Raw genomic sequence first — 26,903 nt, 5'->3', positions numbered from 1 at the left:
CGCTACCGCAATAAGGAATGTACCTATCTGTATAGTTTAAGTTTGAAAAATTTGGCTCTCAAAAGAAATTTCAATCGTCATACTGTTGATATTTGGCTCTGTTGACTAATGAGTTTGCTGACCACTGCCCCAGGACATTGGTGTATTTGATCTCATGGCATTCTTTATTTATGGCTTCAATTATGGTCATTGGTCTTGAAGTAAAATTACTGATTATATATCATGGATTATAATGTTTTTCTTTAATTTATGGTGTTTGGGATGTGTATGCATGTAACAATGAGCATCAGAGAGTCTAAATATATTTAATTTATGGGATTGTTAAATGCTCCTGAGGTCCTTTTGGTTGGCTTTATGTGGCTTTCTGCCATAAAGAGTACAATGCCTTAAAGATAAGGTACATTCTTTTCCTTCTTTAATAATTTACAAATTTGAGTTTGTTGTGTGCAGATTACCTAATTGATTATAAATGAATAATGTGTGGAATATTTTTTATCTTATCTATCCCTGGAGCATACTGTAAAAGCCAGGCAGTCATAGAAGCTTAAAGATTTCTTCTTATTGATGCCTATAAATTACATTTTACTTCTTTTTTTGTGTGCAAAATAACATACTTTCCTATAGTTTCTAGAGCTGCCCTTTTAGTGCATTTTGAAGATGTGTCTTTTCAAACAACTTCACAAATTTCCATTGAGCTTCTCTGATGAGTATTACCACACGGGTGCTGGCAGCGGGCTGGGCTTCTTCTTTAAGAAAAGGAGTAATATAAAGAACTAATATATGTATATTGTATTTTTCTGAAGCTGGAAACAGGGAGAGACAGTCAGACAGACTTCCGCATGCGCCTGACCGGGATCCACCCGGCACGCCCACCAGGGGCGATGTTCTGCCCACTAGGGGGCGATGCTCTACCCATCCTGGGCGTCACTATGTTGTGACTAGAGCCACTCTAGCGCCTGAGGCAGAGACCACAGAGCCATCCCCAGCACCCGGGCCATCTTTGCTTCAATGGAGCCTTAGCTGCGGGAGGAGAAGAGAGAGACAGAGGAAGGAGGGGGAGGGGTGGAGAAGCAGATGGGCGCCTCTCCTGTGTGCCTTGGCTGGGAATTGAACCCGGGACTTCTGCATGCCAGGCCAACGCTCTACCACTGAGCCAACTGGCCAGGGCCAAAGAACTAATATTTTTAAAATCATTTTCTATAAAATAAAACATAGCTATAGAAAATTACATAAAATGAAATCTGTGATTCAATGAATTTTCATAAGGTACAGAGCACACAGGTCAGAAAAGAGACTCAGTCAGCCATCCAAGAAGCTCCTTCCAATTGTGCATCCCTGTTAGGACTGATTCATCTTCCTACCCCTACAAATGACAGTTATCATAAATGTTAGCCCTTGTTTGTTTTATTTTTATTGTTTTCCATTTACATATTTGTCCACAGACAGTAGATTATTAGTCTTGTCTATTTTTAAAAATAGATGTCAAAGTATCTTTAAATTGTTGGGTTTGTCCTCTATCCGTTTCTTTTCCTCACAATTTGTCTGTTGGGAACCCAGGCCATTTTAGAGGCAGTTTTGCAGAGTCTACATCTTTTTGATTGCATACAAACATCCTCTTCAGTTCATCGTGTTCTTCTGAATTTCCTGTAAGATTGCCAACAAGATCCATAGTCAAGTCTGAGCCTTTCGCAATGCAAGAGGTGGCTCTTGGTGTGACTACAGAATGCACAAAGGGCAGCTAGAGTGTTCAGGCGTAGAGTCGCTATTCACAGGTGAAATTTCTTCTGCTTTAGGGAAGGCTCAGCTCTACTCCAAAGACATGCCAACTGAATGAATCAAATCTACCCAGATTATCCATAATCGCCTTTAAGGATAATTACCTTAACTTAATGTCATTTGGTTAACGACTTTAATCCCATCTTCAAAATACTTTCACTAGGACATTTAGGTTAGTATTTGCTTGACTAATAAGACTGTGTCTTAGCCAAATCCCTACATCAAAAAACCATCATAATATTATTAGTTTAGATTGATTAGTTTCATAATACTACTATTATCAGGCTTTGCTGTTAGAGCTTTTATTTAGCATATGACCTAATACTCTCAACATCTCATGAAATCATGAAGCAGCCTTCTTCATCCTGCCCAGGATGTGAATTATCCCTTTGTCCAGCATCCATGTGTCCCCAAACTACAGCCCGCGGGCCGCATGCGGCCCCCTGAGGTCATTTATCCGGCCCCCGCCGCACTTCCGGAAGGGGCACCTCTTTCATTGGTGGTCAATGAGAGGAGCACTGTATGTGGTGGCCCTCCCAACGGTCTGAGGGACAGTGAACTGGCCCCCTGTGTAAAAAAGTTTGGGGACCCCTATGATACTCAACCATTAGTCTCTTAGTAGCAGTCTTGGTTACCAGATTGACTTTAGTGGCATCACAGTGCTTGTGTTCAAGTAACCCTTATTTTACTTAATAATGCCCCCAAAGTTCCAGAGTGGTAATGCTTGGATGGAAGTGATGCTTCAGATATGTAAAAGAGATGACATAAAGTACTTCCTTTAAGTAAAAAGGTGAAAGTTCGGACTTTGTAAGAAAAGAAAAAAAAATATCATGTGCTGAGGTTGCTAAGATGTATGTATGCTCAGACCCAATCTTCCATCTGTGAAATTGTGAAGGAGGAAAAGAAATTGTGCTGATTTTACTGTCTTGCTTTAAACTGTGAAGGTTGCGGCCAAAATGCATGGTAAGTGCTTTGTTAAGATGGAAAAGACATTAAATTTGTGAAGGGAAGTCATGAACAGAAAAAGTGTTCCGATTAACGGCAATAGTCGCACCAGAAAGCAGTGAGCCTATAGGAAGACTTCAGCAGAGTCCCGGAAAAGAGTGATGTCAGGTCATTTACTGCAAGTAAATGATGGTTATAAGATTCAGGGATAAGTTTAGATAGAAAAATGTAAATATTATAGTTAAAGAAAGAGAAAGAAGCCCCATTTACATAATATTTATTATAGATTATTAAAATTGTTTATTATTAGTTGTTATTGTTAATCTTTTACTGTGCCTAATTTATAAATTAAAATTTATCATAGGTTATGTATGTATAGGAAAAAACTGTATATGTGTGTGTGTGTGTGTGTGTGTGTGTGTGTGTGTAGGTAGCACCAAACCTCCCCCCCACACACACACATGAGGTTTGGTACTACCTACGCTTTCAGGTGCCCACTGGGGGGTCTTAAAGCATATTCTCCCTGATTAAGAGGGACTACTGTAGTGAGAAATTGTGACATTAATAAAATAGTCATCTCAGCACAAAACCTCGTTATCACCCGAACCAGTTCTGGTTCAATCTGCTCTCACGCTGTTTGGCGGCTCCTCCAATTGGTCACCTTCTCCCAATACTGCAAAGGTAACTGTGCTTCTTAGGTTAAAACTTTTCTTTCTTAATAGCTGCTTTTTATTTTTTATTACACTTATGATCCTGATTCTAGTAATTTGCCTATTACACTTATAATCCTGATTCTAGTAATTTGCCATCCCCAGCACATTTTTATCAGCTTTATATCAGAATCCTAATAATTTCCACCATTTTCTTTCTTGTGCACCAGATATTAGTCACATTGTTTACCCTTTCATTGCCAAATAGTAAATACTTGGATGAACTTACTATTATCAGTGTAGTGTAATTATCCCTAGAGGAATACCATTTTCTTATTCAGTGCTTAATCTATTAAAACAAACATAATTTCTAGTAGATATTAATGTAAGCTTTTCTTTAAATAATAACATAATGTTTCTAACTTTTTTCCTTTCTTCTTCTCCAAGTGAGAGGAGAGGGGCTAGAGAGGCAGACTCCCTCATGCGCTCCAACTGGGATCCACCCGGCAATCCTGTCTAGGTCCGATGCTCAGCCCATCTTGAGCCATGCTCACAACTGAGCTGTTTTTAGTGCCTAAAGTGAAGTCTCCATGGGGCCATCATCAGTGCCCAGGCCTATCCTATATACTCAAACCAATCAAACCATGGCTGTGGGAAGGAAAAGAGGGGGGGGAGGAGAAGTGATGGTTACTTCTTCTGTGTGTCCTGACCAGGAATCAAACCCAGAACATCCATATACAGAGTTAGCACTCTGCTACTGAGCCAACCTGCCAGGGCCTATACACTTTTAAGTTTCTCATGATATTCTTTCTTGTTTCTAAAATCCTTCAATTTAATTGTTTGATAATGATGATGATGATAGCTGTATCATACCTGTGATCGATGAATGATTTCATCTGGCAGGCACTCCCTGGTAATATACTCTCTTGTCCTTGGGATTAATTTGGCTGGTTTTTTATATAACTCACTTCAATCTCACTTAATTACAGATTTCAAATTTACTCTGGGATTAATTTTGGAAAAAAATGACAACTACTGACAAGTCATATGCAATCCTCTTAATGCTCTTGAACAGGAACCTGAATTCCGATCGTAGGAGAACAATCTCTTTCCAGTCTCTTCAGTGCTAGGAGGATGAAGGAGTTGTCTGCTCTAGGGGGGAAAAACACAGTGAAAAATAAATAAAACAATAAATGTAATTTTGTTTTTTCTTCAAGTCAATAGAGGAAAATAATCTCTGGAACTGTTCTAAATGCCACGTTATTTAACTTAAAATTAAATGTTATTTTTATTATCAAGATTTGAAAAGAGAAGATGAAATAAACGGTACCAAATTCTAACTGTACCATATTAACTTTTAGGATTTCAACCTGAAAGTAATAGGAATCTAAATGTGGTGTGTCACTTAGCAGGAAGTCCATAAAAAGAGGAATTATTGACATTTCGCACACTTTATCGATAACCTGACTGCTTTTTTCTTCTTAATTTGCCATCTTTAGCATTTTAGGCAAGATATTGAGACAAAGAAAGGGAGACCCACTGTGTTTTCTCTATAAGTGAGGAAACCTATTTGGAAATGACTTGACCTAGTCCTATCATATCTCATTGGCGAGAATCGGGACACACACTTATTTTCAGACCTGTCACAGTTAATGGGAATAAGACCACTATGATTATTGTCAGTGTGTCTATGGATATAGTATCTTCGTGCATAACCCTAGGGACCTTGTTAAAATGCAGACTTTGATTTAGGAGGTCACGAGTGATCCTGATGTTACCAGTCTGTAGACCACATTTTGAGTAGCAAGGGGTTGGGTTAATAACCTGGTTCTTATAGATGTTGGGAATTAGCCAAAATTGCCACTAAACTACTTGGGGCAGGAACTGAACTAGTCAAATAAACACTGCATGCATCCCCTGTGTTGAAGATGACTTGGTTTAACAGATTGTTGATAATACTTAGAGATGCCAGTGACTCTTTTGGGTTATTTAGTAAGTGAGAAGTCTTAGCAACCTATACTGTAGACAAAGTAAGTAAGAAAGCATGACAAGGGTCTGAGGGGAGTGCGGAGAGGAGTTGAAAGAAACAAAATGCGAGGTTATAAACTTCGGATCATATAATTTTTGTGATTTATTACTCAGGGTTAGGGTTGTTTACAATAAAAATAGAAAAAATCATATAAAATATCAAAGCAGGATAAAGAGCCTGGAATTGAAAAATAAATAAAGGGAGAAAACTATTTGCAAACATTGCTTCATAAGAGAAATTTACCATTAGCTTTTATTGCCTTCTTCATAGCTCTGCCCACTTTATTGAAATGATAGCTTGTAGGAAGGCAAAAACCTGTTAGTTTGTCGTATAAAAGAAAAACTTATTATTTTTAACTTCTAAAATATATCTGTCATCAATTGCTACATTTAACTGCAATGCATTACAGGAAGTTGAGTAAACAAAACAACATTTAATAAAGTAGATTATATTTTCTCATTGGTACAACACATTGATTAAGGCTCAATAGCAAATAATCAATTTGTTGGGCTGGACATCTGATACCAATTAAAATATCAGCTTTTGTTCAGTTTAGATGAAATACTGCTGGTTTTTGTGTCCTCAGACCTAGTAAAAGTTTGTGGGGATACATGCACATTTTCCTACTTATTCAGCAACAAGAATAATTTTTCACACATATTGATTGCTACGATGCTTTAGATTTATGGAAATGTTAAGATCCTGTTTTTTAAAGATTGCTTTCTGTTTGCAGAGACGAAATGGAGAAGATATACCAGTAGCCCAGACGAAGAACATCAATCATAGAAGATTTGCTGCTTCCTTTAGATTGCAAGAAGTGACAAAAACTGACCAGGATTTGTATCGCTGCGTAACTCAATCAGAACTAGGTTCTGGTGTGTCCAATTTTGCGCAACTTATTGTGAGAGGTAAAGTCAGATTGTTTCACTGCGTGACATTGCATGTTTTATTAGCACAAAAGCAACAGTGTAAATATTTGAATTGATTTTTAAACCTAGTTCTCTTCATCTTAGGTCACTATAAAATTATATTGTTAGAGAAGTTCTGATAATGTCTCAAGATAAAATTAAGACTGTAGTTGTACAGTTTGTCAAACAAGTGTTTTCATTAAGTAGAGTCTTCTTTAAAATGCTCTAATAGGGCTCGCCATATAAAGCCCTTTATTTCCTTTTGCCATTTTCTATTTTGCATTTTATCTTTAGATTCATATTTCTTTTTAAAAACAGTTATACAGATACTACAGTTGCTCTTCAAAGCATTTTGACAATGAGGTCAAGCTCAAAGTTTCTATACCTATGTGAACCTGGCAATGTTACCAGTATCAAAACCAAGTGTTGGATGATCACTAATTCTGCCCTCCTATAGAATCTCAGAAAGTTAGATTTACCAAGAGGTCTTCAATAATATTCTTGAATACCAAGGTTACTAGAAGAATTGTGGAGGGTTATGACAAATGAATGCATAGCTCAGGTGCATACTGGAAAATAAGAATAAGTGTATAATGCATTACCATATTCATTCAAAATTTACCAAGTCCATTTTATTTTCATACACTGTTTTAGGTTGTAGAAATACAACTGTAAATAAAATACAAAGTCCATGCCCATACTTACCATTGAGGATGTCAGGCACATTATATAGCATAACGATGAAAATGTAGTATCTCAGTATGTGTTATGAAGAAAAATAAATACATAAAATGACAGAGATGTATAATTTAGGTAAGGACATCTGGGAGGTGTCTTTGAGAGGTAACAACTGAGCTGAAACCTTAAAAAAATGAGAATGTCTGTCATGTGAAACTCTAGAGAGAAAGCAGCTTTGTTCAATAGACTATCAAGCATCAATCAGTGACACAAATGAAAATAACTATAAATTATGGCAGTCTCTTTAAGGCGAAGTTTGCCAGAACCTAACAAAAACATCTAAACTGGACTGTGAGATTTATCAAAGGCATCGGGGAATGCCTTTGTAAGTAAGAATACTTTGAAATAGGATCTGAAAGTTGAGAAAATGCTGCACTAGTAAGGGGTGTGGATAGGGGACAGGGGGAAGAGGAAGAGGCGCCATCACACGGGGCCAGGCCCGTGTCAAAGCCCAGGCTCAAGGGAGAGTATGAGATACATCCATATTCAAGTTCATCTATTTCATTATACTTGACATCAAGTGTCTTTATATACATTATTATGTTTCAAGAATTACTTGATTTTAATGCTTTAATACATTTAGAAGAAAAAAAAAATGAATTTCGGACTACTTCTTAACAGCCTAGAGCCACAATGTTCTATCTACTATTTGACTCTGCCAGAAATTAACTCCATGTTTCCAGACTTATGATGCTGGACACATTCTTTTCCTCCATAGCTCTATCTCACATTAACCTGATTAAATAATGCTATTAGCCTCTTATAGTGCTTTTTTGCCTGGGCAGATAATGCATCTCATCAATAAAAAAGTTTATCTTTATAGATTAATATGACCATTTTCAGTGAAACTTCTCTCATGTCTCCAGTCAGCTGAAATCCCCTTCTTGAATTTTATGAAGTCACAGCCCCAATTAATTGGATAATAAGAAAATACAATATTATTTGACTCTAGGGTTCAGACAGAAATTAAGTTTATCTTCTGTTCATACGTGCTTATGTATTCACCTTTGTTGAGCTGCATTCTAGCATCTGTCTCATTTGAGCCTACTTTTGAAAGCATGAAGGTGTCCTTGGGTCATCTAGTGTTTAATATTCTGGGGGTATGGTAAGGTGGGTGTGCTCTTGTTTCATCTGCTCACTGTATCTGCATGTTACTTTGTGTTCATTTATCATGCAGCCACTAAAGGAGATGGTGGCATTTAGTAGTACAGCTAGAGTGCTTTTGAATACCTTACTGTTAAATATATGTAGTTGGTTTTTGAAGAAATGGTGGCCTCGTGATGTATTCAGCAGTTTACAGAAGGCAGAGTTGAAGTTTTTATCCAGTAGCACCCTTATTAATATAATTTCTTCTTTCACATACTGTTTAAGAGATTTATTTTGTCTTTACTAGATCTTCCTTGTTTATGTGAATTGACAAGTAGATCTTACAATTCTTTTAAACTTGGAGACTACATTGTGGTTATTTTCAGATGGTTACTTGTGGAATAAATGATTTTTTTTCAATAAAATTTATAACTGGAGAATTATGAATTTTAGAAAATTTTGGCTTTCTAAAAATGTTTTTAAGAAAATTCTGCCATTTAACATATATTTTACTTTATATATTATACTTTTGCCTATTTCGTTATAATATGACACTGCTTTGAGTGTGCTATGTACAGTCTGCTAACAATTTAGACATATTTTTATAGTTTGGGCAGTTTTATTATTTTGTTTAAACATATATTAGTTTTTAAATACCTAATACTTACAGGTGATATTTTGCTTGCTGTTGTATTTGAAAATTAATATAGAGCAATACACTTTCTTGTCTGTCCAGATAACCACCAAATAAATACTGCTAACCAAGAAACACAGACTTAGGAGGTCAGCTGTCCTGGTGTTGAAATAGTGCTGAGAATTAACTATGGTGACAGGTCCTGTCACTTATTGGCACTTTCAAAACTGACATCCTGTTACATGAATAAAAAAGATGGTAATTTTAACGGAAATTTTGGGAGCGGTGACATGAATAGTCTTTAATAAGAGATGGCATAGTATTGCCTGTTGTCAAAGATGACCCAAGGGTAAGAGTTTATTAGTGCACTTTCTCCTAAACTGAAAGTGACGGGGCATGCTTCAGGCTTTGTTGTTGCTATTTGTTAGAAATGAAAATTTTACTGCAAAATTCTCATGTTGAAGTGTATTGATCTGTGTTCCCACAGCTAAAGGAGGAAAAAAGGTATACCGATACAGAATGTACTTTGTCATGACTTTAGCATTGCTTCCATACTATTTTGAGTAATGATAACATCTTCAGCTTGTGGAAGCCAATCTTTATTGACGAAGACGTTTTTACAGAGACGAGATGAAGAGCAGATGTTTTTGCTCGATGTTCCTAGAAAATTGAAGTGTAAAAGTGTGATATACAGGTTGAAATGGTGTTTACAAGCTTTAGACTAAAAGCACCAACTTTATAGCTTGTTATGTTATAGATTCTCATTCTCTACCTCATTTGCAATCTTCTCCTCTCTTTTCCAACTGTCTGAATTAAAGACTTACATTTCTAGCCACTTGAACCTCAATAACCTTCTATAATATTCTGTGAATGTTACAACTTAACAATTTTTGTTCCCAGTTGTTAGTTATCTTTTTTTGCTATTATTTTTAATCTGTAAAATTCCAGTTACATTTTAAGTCATTTAATGTCAAAGGCACAGTTGTGTTTTTTTTGTCTTTGTTGCTGGTTTGATTTTTAAAATTTAGTGTCATCTATTAGACATTATCAAAATGCTCTTGACATAAGTATTGTTAATGTTTTTATGTATTTTTAATGAGTATCAGTGACCTTTAGCTGTAAAGTAAATGTCAATCCATTTATCCAGCCTTGCTAAGTGTAGCTGGATATGTAAAACAAATTTTGTATTTAAAATCAAGAAGAATTGAATTGTTGTTGACACTTTCCTTTGTAAGACAGTGCTAACTAACTTAATAATAAGGGTATTTACTGACTTCTGTAGCTGGAAGGTGTGGAGATATGCTTCAGTGTTAGTTCATTTAGTAATGAAAGGTCTAGGTTCTTTTTAATTCTTTACTCAACAGTCCCTGGTTTTGGCTTCTTTCCTAAGCCAGGGTTATGGTTATAGATAGCAGCATGGATATAGACTTCCTTGGTCACATCCATTTGCAGTTAGAGAGGTTACTACTTCCCACAAGTTTAAAAAAAATTACACGACTCTATATGGAAAGACAATTAGAATGTCCAGTAGGCGAATGTTATTAACTCTAGTCAGGTGAGATAGAAGCTGAGGAAGTATTTCATAAGATAGTATAACTTAACCTTGAAAGATGTACAGAATTTGGAATTTGGTAACGTGGGAGAAGCATGTTATCACAGTAAGTCAAGTAACAGTAGGGTGGGTTCATAGCCTATGTGGTAAATGGGGAGGTGTTAATAGAATCAGTTGCTTAGTATCAGTTATTCACTACACACGGAAGTGAAATTGGAAAGAATTCCAAACTAACACTATATTTGCATTTGAACTTTTTGGGTTGTTCTCTTATGATAATTGCAGCTTATGTTCTGTCTGAGCCTTTTTAATTCATCTTTGCTCTAGCACCTGGTATAACTTTATATAAAGACACTGATACTTGTCTAAAAATTAATAGATAAAATTATTTAGTTGACAACAGGGCAGTGGGTCTGACCCTAATCGATGTAAGGAATGAATGATGAACCACATACCCTTCCCATCTGCAGATAGAGTCAAGATTTCTGGCATACAGGAACACGTGATGGCAGTTGTCTATGATAGCAATTTTGTTTGTTTATTTGGTGTTTTGTATTCTCTTTTTAGTGTGAACTAGAAAGGGTTACTTAAATTTAGCATAAAGTTCTTTCCACTTGAAAATTAATCCTGATTTAATCAATATGTTCTGTTGTAGTCTTTTTATATATACCAGTTAAAAATCAGATCTGATTATTTAATTTTAATATTTTTTATTAGAAGTAAGGACACGTAGGAAATGAAAAATATGACACACTTTACTAATACTTTTGTTAGTCGGTGGCTAAAGGCCATGGAATTTCTCATTGGAGTCCTTCAGCAATCTGCTTAATGCCACACACTATTGATTTTTAACTCATTTTCATAGCACAGCTGTCAGACTCATGAATTCATATAAAGACCCTTTTTCTTAATGGTGACTTGAAGATAACTTTGCTTCTATTGTGAAAACTAGTCAACTTGACAGGAAACTTGTTATCTGGGAGAATACAATTTACACCCTTATGTTTTATAAAATCTGAAATACCGTAATAGTCTAAGAACACATAGGTAAACTGCATAATAGTTTTCTCCAACTCCTCCTACACAATTAGAAAAGCACATGCAGTCAGTCAGGAGATATAAGATGTCTCTGATTTGGAGGAGAATCTAAAAACCCCATATCTAAAACTTTTACCTTGCTACCCTTGAGTATGATAAAAGAAACATTTGGAGTCTCCTCTCATTCATTGTACCTACTTGTAATTCAGGTGATACAATGTATGCGATGTCTGGTACAATTTTAAAGTCTAAATGAGCAAAAGGCTACCAGATGTCCTTATTTTAGATAGAACATTATTGCTGAAACTCTGTTCTTTCCACTTTTGTATTTCATCATTCCAAATACTTTTTCCTATTAATTTTCTCCTCCTCTGTGTTTCCCTGTGCTACTTTACAGAAATGGTAGAGTGCAGCACTTGTTTTGCCCAAGTGGTTATTTTCATGTTATGTATTCTCTGTTTGGTTTAAAAATAAAAATGCAAAGAAAGTTCTTTCCCAAAGGATATCTGATTGTATTTGCGTGGGCGATTCATATGTAGAGCTCTACATTAAGTTTAGCCATTGAGGTATTGGTTCCTGCTTTTGGAGTGAATCTTTGGGGAGTTTGCTTTAGTTGGAGCTTTCTTCTTAAGAATTTGAAAAGGATCAAAGCGAAAGCAGAATGCTTTGCATGCCAAATATTTTTTTTTCCTGTTGAACTGCACAGAATTTGATTTCAGAGCACTGACAGGACGTCTTTATTTTCCTTCTGAGCCTCTCACTTCTGTTCTCTTGGAGTTTGTGATAGATGAAATTTGGGTCTACTTCTTTCAAAAGACTTATATCAACTTCTCAGCTAACAGTTTTTAGGTAATTTGTATTCCCCTCCCTGCTCACTATTTTTTTTTCCTCTTATCCCAATTCAAAAAGGAAATAATGAAATCAATTTGCAACTTCATTGTTCAATCAGCTAGGAGCCTTTGTTAAATACTTATATAATGGCAAGTAACAGATGCTAGGAAATGACAAAGAAAGGGTAGACATAGTCTCAGCTCTCCAGCAATTTATAATTTAATTATTGTGTAGGAAAATGGAGGATTATTGAATTTGTAGCACAGAGATTTAAATTTGATTTTGGTAATATTTCTAATTCCATAAAATAAAAAATACCCATCAAAGGATTTATTCTACTGAAACTCTTTATTAAGCAGTAATTGTGTAAATATTGTACTGTGAGAATCTTATAGAATGTTAAACAAAAGCTATATAACTAGCTGATTGAATTCAATCAGCAAGTTAGAGAGAGAATTCGTAGTTTTTAGTGTACAGTGAATAAGATGGTGATACGTGTTATTGTCGGACACCGTTTCATTACTTGTAGCTCTTGAGTTTCTTGCACTGTCTTACTACTTCAGCTTCCAGAGAGCCAGTAATACCATGCTTCCCTATCAGTGTAGACTGAATTTGGTAATTGGCTTTTTGCAGTTAGAATGCACCGTTTGCCACATAGGTGGTCATATCTTTTTAAAAGCCTGCTAATCCACATCCGCATTCTGCTTACTAGTAAAATACTGTGAGGAAGTCAGCTTACATAGAGTACAAACTAGGATGTGAAAATAACAGAAAACGCTCATGAAATGTTAGGTAGAAGTCAAATATTAGGTAAATCTGTCAAAAGCAACTTGTTCAACAAAGTTTATCATATCACCACCAATAGAACTTTTCTTTTTCCATTTGAGTTAATATAATTCATGTTATTTCATTTTCTAATAAACAGTTTAGTAGAAATAAAAACAAAAAAAGGTCAACATGAATAAGTACAGATAAACATTTATATCTTGTTAGTCCTCAGCATAAACTGTGTTTAGTTCACAGTTAATAGTTTTTTACAGAGAAGGAAGAGTTGTACCATTTTAATGTTAAAACTGAGGATTAGGGGAGTATCTGTGAGGACTGGAAAGAGATTAAATTATTGCAGAAAAATTTGAGCAGCTTTTATAACAGATAAATTCACAAGCTCTCAGTGTAGAGCTTGATCTTTGCTCTAATGTGTATTTTTGAAGGAATTATGGCCTACAGATGTGATCTCATCTCTTATCAAGTGTAGGGACAGAGGTACTTTTGAGTTTTGGGTTTAGTTTGGGATGTAACTTTGTTTTGCTCTCCATTTTCTACTTTTTGAGACCTAAACCAAAATGCATATATACATACTACATACACACACACACACACACACACACACGCACATGTATATATATATATACACAAACATATACGTATTCATATATATGTATACATATGTTTCTTGTTATCTTCCTGATGTATTGCACAATTTATAAGCAGATTTATTTGTGATGTCACAGAATCTGTCCTTCTGTTAAACAAATGAATAATAACTTGTGCCCTGTTGAGAAGTTTTATCTACATGGTTATCTACATCTTCTTAATTGCCACTGGCATTTTCTTCCATCTCGATATACATATAGAAGAAACCGTTGCTATTCTCATGGTATCATGTTACCCCTCCAATAGCTTCCCTTCTCCTTAAGGGAAAAAAATCAAAGCCCGTTCCTGGTCTAAAATGTCTTGAGTGAAATTGGCCCTGGCTACCACCTAAAGTTTACTTTCTATCACGGACCTTCCCTAACTCACAGCAGGCATATGGCCCATCCAAGGGTTCTACTGCTTTGGGGCCTTAATACCATTTTTTTCAAATATATGCGTACTTTCACATTCTTATTTCACTCACGTTTTCACTCATTTTCCCCAAAATACCTAAAGGCCAAATGATAGTTATTTTCTATTATGAAAGAGAATTTATTGATTTTGTTTTACTGCTATTTTTCTCTAATTATGTAGCTCTAAATTTGCAAAGGCTCTTTGTGTAATGCCTCCTACAAGTATGTGCAGAGCTGTGTTTGGAGAAGACAATGGTCTCAAATATTTTTTCATTGTTTAGTAGGATACAACAAATAGAAATATGTGTTAATTAACTGCATCTCTCATTTGTCCAAATTTTATTGCATATCCTCAGGGTGCTCAGCCACCCCCCTATACTTCTGTAAAAGGCCCCCTCACTGGTCTCTACATCTGCACTTGCCTCCTCCACGTAGAGTTTCCACAGCAGCCAGACTAACCGTACTACACAAAGGAAGGCAGGTCACGCCCTTCTGGCTCTCTTGGCTTCTTGTTCATGCAGACAGATTTCAGACGTCTCATCAGTCTCCAAGGACCATTTTCAGATGGCTCTGCCCACTACTCCAGTCCTTCAATACAATGCCCTTTGCTCGCTTAACTTATCAGCACGAGCTTTCTTTCACTCGCTTTAATGCACCATGCTCTCTTCCCCTTAGGAGCTCAGCTTCTTCGGCCTGCCATGTTTCTTCACCCATCTTCAAAATAACACTTCGTTGCAATCATGTGCCTCTGCCACAAGACTGACCAAGTCAGTGACTCTTCCCTTTCATTTGTTCACTATTGTGTCTCTCCAGCCAGCACGTAGCCAACACTCAACAAATACAATCAAGTCATTCTTAAAGAAACAGGAACAGCATGGACTCTGAAGTGCGGTGTGAATGACACGGATTTAATGTGTTTGTAGAACAGAAGAGGTCATCCTTCATTGTCTGGGGTGAGGGTGGGGGTCAGGGAATGTGTTGAGATCAAGTTTTAATTTATCACTGATGGGTGGGCAGGATTTGGATAGTTGAAAATAAGTGAAGAGCATCCAAGCTGAGGACATGGCATGTACAAACACACATTCTTGTGGACTAGTATTAAATATTGACTGTAACACAGTGGTTTCCAGGAGGGAAGCCTGGGATGAGACTGAAAGTTTCCATTGAGGCCTGGTTAGTGCAATTCGAATGCCAGACTAAGGAATACGGGCTTCCTCCAAACCCAACCGCCCCTCACTTTCTGAAAGTAGAGCATTCCTGTGGAAACTTTCCTAAACTGAAATGGTATAAAGTGAAAAAGCTATTATCATTAATTTACATGGAAGAAATTTTCCTCATTCTCAGAACGGAAATTCAATACATACACATTTTTATTTCCTTCATCATGATCAAACTGCTTATGTCCAGATTTATGCTAAATATAACACCCCCATAAACTCTTCTGATACCTTAGGACATTGGTTTTCAACCTTTTTACACTTAGAGATGAGTGAAAATAGGAGAATTATTTTGGGGACCACTAAGGCAGAAATCACCCTGACCATAAGTGAATTCAGCTAAGATCATTGGGTCTACAATCTTCATACAGCAGAGTGATTAACTCTTTTCTGGACTGGCACAAAATTTCTGGCGGACCAGCACTGGTCTGCGGACCCATGGTTCAGATACATCATTCTAACGGATGCACAGTATATAAATCAGGGGTCCCCAAACTATGGCCCGCGGGCCACATGCGGCCCCCTGAGGCCATTTATCCGGCCCCCGCTGCACTTCCAGAAGGGGCACCTCTTTCATTGGTGGTCAGTGAGAGGAGCATAGTTCCCATTGAAATACCGGTCAGTTGGTTGATTTAAATTTACTTGTTCTTTATTTTAAATATTGTATTTGTTCCCGTTTTGCTTTTGTTTTTTTTTACTTTAAAATAAGATCTGTGCAGTGTGCATAGGGATTTGTTCATAGTTTTTTTTATAGTCTGGCCCTCTAATGGTCTGAGGGACAGTGAACTGGCCCCCTGTGTAAAAAGTTTGGGGACCCCTGATATAAATTGGGGCAAAGCCCAGACGCTCACTGCCTGTTGCAGCTTGATGCTGAGACTCTGAGTGTGGTTCCAGGGAAGGAGCGCAGGGGGCGCTGTGGCTGTGTGAGGTGCGCTGCCGGGAATAAAGGCTCACTGCCAAACAAACTCCGAGTCCTATTTTTGCTTTGCACCTTGTTTTGTAAAAGCAAAAATTCCTCTTGTGATTTCTTTAGTTAGCAAAAAACAGGTACGAATGTAGGTCTTACATAAAAGTGCATGGGGTACTTAAACTTTCAAAATGTGTCAATTATGTCTCAATTAAACTGGATAGTATATATTTTTTTAAAAAAGTGGAGTGGTGCAAAGTGAACCTTTGAAAAGCAAGGGATACCTGTATAAATGTACCGTGTCATTTGATTTGGGAGTTCCTGGGAGTTTTGGAATAGGTTACTGATGTCTTCATATGTCTCAGAAAACCAGGATGGGAGATGATTTGGAGAATTTGTAGGGGTAAGATTAAGGGGCTCTAAAAACCATAAAAGCTTGAAACTGTGTGGCTTTCTATAGAAGGGTTTGTGGTGGAAAGAACCAGGTAAAGGGTGAGAGATTATGTGAAAATGCATGTTAATAATGTTGTGAATTTTAGTAGTAGCCTGGCATTCTAGGGAAGTATGATATTATTGACAGAAATTTGGAAGCCATGTAGAAGAATTTATTTGAGAATATAGATGGTCATTTCAATTGTAAACTCTTGATGGGGGTATGGGAAGCAGGTTTGAAATCTTGAGGCTTGTAAAAAAAAAGGCTTCAACTAATTATAGGGGTATTAAATAGAGATTCAACAGAAGATAAATTAAAGAACATGTACATTGTGCTTAGAACTATTTTGTGCCTGACCAGGTGGTGGTGCAGTGGATAGAGCATCAGACTGGAACGTGGCGGACCCAGGTTCTAAACCCCGAGGTCACCAGATTGAGCATGGGTTTGAGCAAAGGTCACCAGTTTAAGCCCAAGGTCGTTGGCTTGAGCAAGGGGTCACTTGGTCTGCTGTAGCCCCTCAGTAAAGGCACATATGAGAATGTAGTCAATGAACAACTATAAGGTGCCACAACAAAGAATTGATGCTTCTCATCTCTCTCCCTTCCTGTCTGTCTCTTTCTCTATTTCTCTATCTGGCTCTGACACACACACACACACACACACACACACACACACACACACACCTTTATTTCATCGATTTTTGCAAACAGTATTAGATTTTCTCATTTTGTTAAACTTCAGATAAAAGCATATGCATTCAATTAAATAGAAGAGTTAAAAGGAGGAGCCCCCCACAGGTAAATGTCTTTTCTTTCTCTTGGAGCTTACTCACGGATGCAACCACATCTAAGATGTATGATGTGCAAATAGTTTTTACCCTGCTACTTTAGGCACATTCCTGGTTGAATTCCAGACTATATCTGTTAAGTGGAAATCTTATTTCTGTTCTTTGTAAAATAAAACTTTTTACTTCATAGAAATAAGGCAAACTCTCTAAAGGCTTCTCCACTTTCTCTGTTCTCCAGAACTTGATTGCCCCTGATAATAACGCTCCTAGACATATCTTTCCTTACATCAATTTTTAAAAGCATTGGAAGAAACGGGATTTTATTTTTCTAAGACTTTTGGCCAACAGCATTTCTCAGTCCTCAAAGAATGCCACCACCGCAGCGGGTGGTTTAAAAATGTTTACTTAAGGCTAGCTAAAGAGCTCCCACCTGCCATAATTTTCCTACGTTAAAACCCCCACTAGGTTTGACATTTCTTTTTATTGTGCAAGATTGTTAAAAAGTAGTTACCATGACTGGGCTGGGTGATGCATGGTAATGATGAAAAGCAGGGTGTTTGGGATTCAACATGGATGGTAGAAACACAAGGTGTCAGAGAAGCCGTATATTAAAGAGAATTTGAATTAGAAACCGAATCCCAATCTGCCACTGGGAACATTTTGATCATTTTGATTTATTAAACTTTTATAACAGTATTCAGATGGAGTGAAATTAAAACTCTTTAGTCTGGGATAGTTTGTGATACACCAACCACTGTGTGACTGGTTTCGTTTTTGAAGGTCTTCCTAGCAATAAGTGAGAAAGTAAACAATGGATGGGTAAGAGATTTGTTTTAGATGGCACTTTTTACAAATATCCTTGCATCTAACTTTAAATTTCTCTCTTTTGTTTGCACCGTGTCAAGGATAGACTTAGGTTTTGCAGTTTGAACGTGCTCTTAGTACCTTAAGTTTTCATTTTGGCTGTCAAACATATTCGAAACCCAAATAGATTTTATATTGAAATATTACATTTATATACAGTTACAGGCTATCATTTCTTTTTGTTGCATGTACCTTTGACTCAGAGGCATCTAATGCCTGTGCCTATGCTTCTGTTTCTGAGTTTTATGAATAAGTATTAAAATTGATATAAAACCTAATGCAATTCCCAAACCTAAATTGAAAAACTAAAAAATAAAACAAAAGAATGAATTTCTCTCCAACTATTGAAATTTTATAACTCGTCTTTTAAAAATCATCTTTTAGCATCAGCAAGCATGAGTAGTCTTTTCTGAACTGTGGCTCCATGATAAAGAGAAATCATTTACTATTAGAGAGGCACTGGAGGTTAAAGGCATTACAGGTTCACACTTGGTTTTGCAGCCAGAGAGTGTACTTAGCTGTGAATCGGGAATGATGCAAAAGACAGATGAGAAAGAGTTCAAGGAGCAGTAATGCGAGGGTCAGGACTATCATTCCCAGCTGTCTCCTCAGTAATGATGGATGGTTTGATGGCAAAAAGTAATAATACCTGATGATGAAAGATGCGTCTCAGCATCTTGAGCCACAGCAGACTGGCTACCTACCTGTTGGATTTCTGGGACAAAGTGATTTCTGATTTGCAACCAAACGTGTTTGCTGCATTTAGTCACCCAGAGTTTTGGCAGCTGTGGAGGAAGCAAGTTGCATATCAAACACTCCTGCACATTGTAAATTTAATTACCTCATGTTTATGCATAGTAGTTGTTGACAAGATCTTGTAAGCTATGCTAATATGGAAGGTAATTTGTTACCTCCAGAAATCACTTTCCATGTGTCTTCTGATCATTATCACGAAACATGATAAATGATCTAGCCCATGAGGTATAAATGAAAATGAAATGGATAATTGGATTCTATGTCTAAATTGTGGCTGAAGTAGTTGCAGCAATTATAATTGAATCTACCTCATAAAAATGCATTTGGCAATATAATAGTGACCTTTTATCACCTTGAACCTATGGTGTTATGCGAAACTACTCTTAAGATGATTACAAAAGGTTTATAATGATTATTTTTTAAAAATTCTCCAACACCCTATATTTTCTCTTTCTTGGTTTACATGCCTAAATTTAAACTATCTTGTTTATCAACAGTGGGTTAAGCAGTTTATACTGATAATCGTCTTTTGATAATGAAAATAAAGTGTTTTGTTGTTGCACATGCCTTGATTGAATGATTTGGGAATGGTACAAGGGATAATTGAAGTTGTTTTCTGAATACCTGTTACCAGCAGCAGCAGCACGTGTTTTTCTGCTGTGTGATGAAAGTGTGCCCCCTTGCTGATGTGTGTGTTTGCTTTGAGTCTTAAAAGAGAGTATCTCTGAAATAACAAAATAAAATAACACTTGTTTTATATATCATCAGACTTTTTCTTTTCTCTCTTGCTTTTCTTCAAATCACTTTAAAAATTATTTTATTATAAACAAAACATTTTAAACTTATTCATTGATTTGATTAACATCTTTGGAGACTGTCAAAAGTGAATCATTCTATTTGTTGCTAACAAAAATGACCAAGAAGCTATGGGAATATCTAGTCTTTAAATTATAACATATTATAATTTCCTCTTTGTTCTCAAAACTGAAATTTCCTCCTCCTTCTCCACTAGTTTCTGTCCATGAGGGTCCAAAGAGCCAGTAAACCTTCTGTTTATGCTTCTTCGTTTTATTTTCAACTAAAATAAAAACCTGTTTATAACAAGTATATGGACAATAAAAAAGAACTACCTGATGACCAGGCGGTGGCACAGTGGATAGAGTGTCGGACTGGGATGCGGAAGGACCCAGGTTCGAGACCCCGAGGTCGCCAGCTTGAGTATGGGCTCATCTTGTTTGAGCGAAGCTCACCAGCTTGGACCCAAGGTCGCTGGCTCCAGCAAGGGGTTGCTCAGTCTGCTGAAGGCCCGCGATCAAGACACATGTGAGAAAGCAATCAATGAACAACTAAGCTGTTGCAACGTGCAATAAAAAACTAATGATTGATGCTTCTCATCTCTCTCCATTCCTGTCTATCTGTCCCTGTCTATCCTCTCTCAGACTCACTCTCTGTCTCTGTAAAAAATAAATAAATAAATAAAATTAAAAAAAAAAAAGAACTACCTGGAGAGGTAACCTTTTATAAATGAAATATGTCAATAATCAGGGCATGTCCTTTGGGATTTGTATCTTCTTGAATTTTTTTGCTTCAGATTTCTTCACTTTCCATCTATATTGGTAATAAAGGTTGCTTAGCACCAAGTCTTAAGGTTATTTTAGTAACTGGTTGATATAATGAAATGCAGACTTGGTTAAGTCATTTCTTTCCAGTATATATAAATTTAATAAAACAATATAAATGTTTAGGATACTTTGTAATAAAAACATTCATTTACAATGCATGTACAGTGTGCCAGCTGCTCTGGTAGATGGCTAATAGGTAGATAGATGATGTATGTAACATTATTTCTCTAGTTTTATCACAGCAACTCTTTAATTATTTTAATCTTATTATTTATTCATGTTTGAGAAGAGAGAGAGAGAGAGAGAGAGAGAGAGAGAGAGAGAAGTGGGGAGGAGCAGGAAGCATCAACTCCCATATGTGCCTTGATTGGGCAAGCCCAGGGTTTTGAACCGGCGACCTCAGCGTTCCAGGTCGACACTTTATCTACTGCGCCACTAGAAGTCAGGCTATCACAGGAACTCTTTATGTCCCCAATTTACCCACTGGAAGCCTGAGGCTAATAGGTAAAATCATTCTGATCATATGACTCTAAGAGACTGGCCCCAGGCTCTAACCTAAGACTGACTTCAAAGCTCCTAGTCTATCCACCACACCCTGGTAAAAATGCATAATACATAAACTTAATAAGTTCATGTCCTGGCACTGGGAAAAAGCTACTTGAAGTAGGATTTAAATAAATCATATTAAGAATGGCCCTGGCCGGTTGGCTCAGTGGCAGTCTGTCTGACTGCCTCCCCTTTTCCAACTTCAGAAAAATACAAAAAAAAAAAAAAAAAGAAAGAAAGAAATTTGTGGTTTTCTCTTAAATTTTAACTATTTTAACTTATGCAACTATGATCATTTTATTGTTATTTTAGATATAATGCATTTACTTTAAGTTGTTTGGCTACTGCTTTTAACTACATCTTTCTCTGATGTAACAGTATAGTTATAACCTACCTTTTTATAGCGGTGATTTTCAATAGAGAAGCAGGGATGCATGACCTCTTTAAATCAAATATAGGATATTTTAAAAACTTGCATCACCACACATATCCCTTTCCCATAATCTAGTAGACTAAGATACACATGTGCATGCACCTGTGTATACTTCTTTCAGCATGTGTACATGCTCACTAAACTCAGATACCCAGAGGCTTTGATGGGCAGAATGTAGCAAATGTGTGGTTTATCAAAAGCAGAGAAACTTTTCTGATATTCCACCTGCATTCTTCTTTTCCTCTTTCTTGAACATTCTTCTTGAATGTTATACTTAGCATTTATGAATTGTCTTTGTAGCTCTGTGAAAACTTTGGAAATATTTTACATGTCTCTAATAATGCCATAAATTTTTTTTCATATCTTCCCTAATTGTGGAAAAAGTAAATCATTCAGAATTCAATACCCTATTTTCTTTCTGAAGTTACAATTTTTGGTAATCAATGAAAATTCATTCTACTTATTATTAATTTTATATGGATATTAAAACTGACAGCCTGGTTTTTTCTATGATCCAGTCATATTTGATCAAGTGTGGTGAAAATCCTAGTTTCTCTGACTCTTTCCATTCTCTCTTTCCACTCCCCTCCATCCCTCCTTCCCTCCCTCCCTCTCTTCCTTCCTTCCTATACCACCTTTATTGTCTTATTAATTTTAGCTGTGAAGTAGGGTTAGAATAGTAATTTTTAATTGGTGTGCTGCAAGAATTTTTAAAACATGCAATACGGAGTCAGGGGTAGTGACCCCTTTTCTCTTGGATTATCAAATTAAAAGCTGACAACAGTAAACACAACAATACCCATCCAGTGTGAATGAATCAACATTATATCTATTTTTTGTGTGTGTCAGATAAGCAAAAAATATAATATATTATTTGGTGTGCTGCAGCAATTTAGTAATTAGTGTATGTACAGGGATAGTTTTGCTGTGTCCCATGAAGTTTTGGTCTTCATCTGGGAATGCTCAAATCGAGCAGCTGAAGGTGACGCAAATTACTGGAGGCGAGAATCATTTGGAAATTTCATGTACCTGTCAGGTACCTGGAGTGGGGTAACTTGACCAGCTAATTGAACTTTTCACATGGCCCCTCAGGGCTCCACAAGTAAGTGTTCTAGGTCCGTCATGGCGAAGCTTTTTATAAAACCCGCTCACTTTTGCAGTGCTGGTCAACCTGGTCCCTCCTGCCCACTAGTGGGCGGTCCAGCTTTCATGGTCAGCCGTGCAACCAAACGGTGCTGCGATTGGCCCACCATGAAAGCTGGACCGCCCACTAGTGGGCAGGAGGGACCAGGTTGACCAGCACTGCAAAAGTGGGCAGGTTTTATAAAAAGCTTCGCCATCACGGTTCTAGTGAATCAAGGGAAGCTGCAATGGTCTTTTGTGAACTAGTCTCAAAGTCTCATTTCATTACTTCCTCTGAGCTCTACAGATTAAGTCAAAGCAGATCCGACATTGCTCTCTTGTTAGAGTAGAGAACATGGGCCCAACCTCTTAATGTGTAGACTCAGAGAATTTGTGGCCATATTTTCAAACAAGTGCAGTGAATATATTACTTTTGTCTTTTTGCATTTTCTGTGTGTTATCTGTAATACTGTGACAGTCACAAAAACTATCTACCCTCCCCCCACCGCCCACACTATACTGTCTATAATATAAACATCACCTATGTAGCACTATGGAATGTAGAGAGCACGGCTTGACCATTGACCTCTTTTCATCATATAATTAACATTTAATTTTATAAATAGAAAAATAAAAATGGACAATTAGTGTTTATTTAACTTGGTGAAATTTATACTAAGATAAAATAACTTTTGAATCAAGATAAAAAAAATAGGCATAATTCAGTGCCTTTACACTTTAAATATATCATTATGCTTCTTAGGAGTTATGTACATCTGGTATACCTCTATAATTAATTTTCAAACTAATTTCTTGACCTCTGCCCCCTCTGCCCAATGTCAGACTCTTAATTGAAAACTTGAACATAGATATATACTGCTCACAAAAATTAGAGGATATTTCAAAATGAAGTGATTAAACAAAAAGAAGCATTTTATTTTTTTTTAATTAAACAAGAACATCAGAAAAGCAAACAACAAGTCAAAGAAAGTGATTCAAGTATACAACTAAGATGCAAAACCAACTTTTATTTCCTTGGTGACAATGCAATATACAAAAGGCTGAAAGTACTGGAGTACCTGCAAATTCCCTAATTTTTGTGAGCAGGTAGATATATATCTTTGAAAAATATCAGTGTATGGCTATGGAGCAAGAAATGGTCACTTCAGTTACAACGGGGGAGCTCTTTCAGCTCAACTATTCTAAATGTATCTTTCACAAAAAAAAAATATGCCCAAGAAACATGATACGTTTTCTTCTCTTTTTATAATAAGACTTGGGAGGGTGAACACATAATATGGTATACAGGCATGTGTTGTAGAATTGGGTGCCTGAAGGTGTCCAATAATGTGAACCAGTTTTACCCCCAATAAATTCAATTACAGAAAAATAATTAAAAAGAAAAGAAAAATAAACAATTAGGTTTTCTTACCCAGTTCTTATTTGTTTTAAGTCTACTGATGGAAGTACTGAAGAATCTTGAAACACAAGATTGATCTTGTTGATCTGGCTAAACTTGAAGAAAAATGGAAAATCTAAAGGTCAAAGACCATATGAACAGTCTGAGCACAGCCATTCCATGCCCTTATTTTTCAAAGGCATGATATTTATTATAGTAAAATAGGGAAGTGTCTTGTCACTTAGCAGTAGCTATAAAGGAAGAGCCCAAGCCCTTAGCTGTATAATTGCATTGCTATGGTCTTGACACCCTTTACTTAGATGGGTCACAACTAGGAATGACCTTCCAATATTTTAGGTTTTAGATGATAAATAGGGTCTGGTACCAACTCCAATATAAGTGAGGAGGGAGGGTGTTCCCTACACCAATAAGCATTTCTTGGGACACCAACTGGGTGTCCTGTAGTTAAACTGAATTATGATACCTTCTACCCAGAGATAAATGGTCACTTGATAGCTGGTCTTTCATACTAGTGTAAAAGGTTTTTGAACAGGTAACCTGTTCTATTGTTAAATATCTCTTAAGTACCACTATCTTGTTATTTTATCAGCTAGATCTATAATTATTTTGTCTACCTCTCATTTTCACCCACTTATAGAACAAGGTGTGGAGATTTTATTTTTGATGGCACTTTGACTTTTGGGGACCGGTATTTTAGCCTTTGATGAATGCTAATAAGACTGTTATAATGGAGTGTTAGAAGTAAGCTCTTAGTCCTTGAGTTTGGCTGAAAAAGAAATTCTGAACCAATACTTGGCATAAGAAATTTATTTAGAAAGTCACAGAGGTAGAAGTGATCCAGCTAGGCTGTGTGGATTCAGGAAACAAGTTCCAAAATGCAAAAGAAGGGGCCTTGCAGCTTTGGAGAAAGGCAAAAATAATGCTTTGGTGGAAGAAGAAGGATAAAGACTTGAACGGGTGTGCTACAGAGAGAACTTGCCAGAGGAAAGAAAAGGGTAGGGAAAGGCACAGACAGGTGTGCTGGAGAGAGAGAGAAAGAGAAAGAGACTCTGTTTTGCTTGTTCCTTAAATACATATCACACATAGAGAGCAATGAGGGATTAGAGGATTTGAGCAAATAAGAACAAAAGAAAGATAAAACTCATGGACGCATACAACGGTGTGCTGCTTGCTGGGGTGGGGGGCGAGGTGGAGGAGGGTCTATAAGGGGAATACATGGTGATGGAGGAACACTTGACATGGGGGGTGGTGAGCACACAATACGGAGTCCAAGGATGTGTTGTAGAATTGGGCACCTGAAACATAGAGTTATGTTATTTAGTATCACCCCAATAAATTGAGAGGGAGAGAGGACACTAGATTCTCCATCTTGTTTTTCATTTGGCTTTTATTTGGTTTCCAATGGCGGTGATTTTAGGGGAGGTTTGGGGTGGGGGATCTCAGTAGAATACTCTTCAGCTTTCCTGGTGTGTTTTTTTAAGGTCTTGGTCATTACTAATTGGTTGTTGTGATGGAAGGGGGTCAAAGAGGTCATCAGTCACTGAATCTGGTCATGATGTCAGCCATAGTGTCTCTTTGTTTAGTTTTGTTGGTTTTCTGGGCCCGAAGCTGAAACACAACTGAGGTTTAGATGTTAACTTTAGTTTGATCAAAACTCTGTTTTTGTTGTCTACAGACCCGAGGCTTTATTCTTAAGATAATGTGATGCTGATCAGAACCTCATTGTTTCCAGGGCTTAATGCTTAAGGGGGTGCTCATGCAAGGCCTTGTATAGGAGTCATATGAGGCTATTCTTCATCTCCCCTTGTTCCTCCTTGGGGGCTCTAACTTACCTGAGTAGCCAGGAGCTAGGGGTGGAAAGGTCACCCTGGAGTTAAGGCCCTAGGATGTCATACTTGTTTTCCCAGTTTAGCCCAATGATAGGCACTCAGGACTTTCTGCCCTGGTAGTTTTCCCTACCTGGCCTTCCATTCCTGCTCTGCTCATGCCTTCTAACTGCTTACTCTCAGCATTGCATGATTAAAATAATTTTTCAGAAGTCCTTGTAATTATTTTACCACATTGATAGCTTTATTTTTATGGCATTGCTTTCTCTTTTTAAATCATCATGCCTCTACACACTCAGGTTACCATTAAAACCTACTTTCCTTAGTTCACAGACTTACATAGAAGTGCACAGATACCTGCTCTCTGATTCCCTCTGCACATTTCCTGACTCTTTTACCTTGTAACCATCAGGAATAGTTGACTCAATCACTCACTGAGTCTGCTGAACTCATTTCACATTAAAATTTCTCTGTATCCTGGTTTATCAAGGTCATCTAAGCGAATAAAACCCATAATTGTTTGTTTTGTTTTGTTTCATTTAATCTCAAAATTGAGGGAAAGTTCTATAAGTGATAATTTATAACATTTGTTTTTTGGAATAAATATCTATTGGGAATCTTCACATAAAGCTGAGTTTGATCTACATAAGCTAATGACACAGTTTCTTTGCTATGAAGATTTTTAAAGTCTCTGGAGACATGGTTTTGGAATTGAAAAGTGTCTTAAAATTATAACTGCTCTGGTGTTAATAGTACATGCATAAAGCCTGTTCTGTGGAAGTATAATGCATATTATGAAAGTCTTATTCAGTCATTTTTCTATTCAGCACAATTTTTTTTTCATAAAAAATTAAATATAGCACTTGTATACATAGAAGGGTATGCCTGGCCAAAAAAATGGCAAGATGGCTACTGTATATTTTCCAGAATCACATAGAAATGGCAGGTAAATAATAG

At 36.8% G+C, this 26,903-nt stretch overlaps 1 protein-coding gene across 6 annotated transcripts in view; it reads left to right on the top strand.

Annotated features, from left to right (window-relative positions):
• PTPRK (protein tyrosine phosphatase receptor type K) overlaps positions 1-26,903 on the top strand; it is a 591,572-nt gene that overhangs the window by 309,647 nt on the left and 255,022 nt on the right. For all 6 annotated transcript variants that reach the window (XM_066248523.1, XM_066248520.1, XM_066248518.1 and 3 more), the window contains exon 6: positions 6,134-6,308. In XM_066248523.1, the coding sequence (XP_066104620.1) occupies positions 6,134-6,308 (175 nt within the window). The remainder of the gene's footprint in view (positions 1-6,133; positions 6,309-26,903) is intronic.

This window comes from Saccopteryx bilineata, chromosome 12 (genome assembly GCF_036850765.1).
Source record: "Saccopteryx bilineata isolate mSacBil1 chromosome 12, mSacBil1_pri_phased_curated, whole genome shotgun sequence".
Taxonomy (NCBI): Eukaryota; Metazoa; Chordata; class Mammalia; order Chiroptera; family Emballonuridae; genus Saccopteryx; species Saccopteryx bilineata.
Note: the sequence above shows the minus strand (reverse complement) of the source record. Positions and strands in the feature narration are given on the sequence as shown.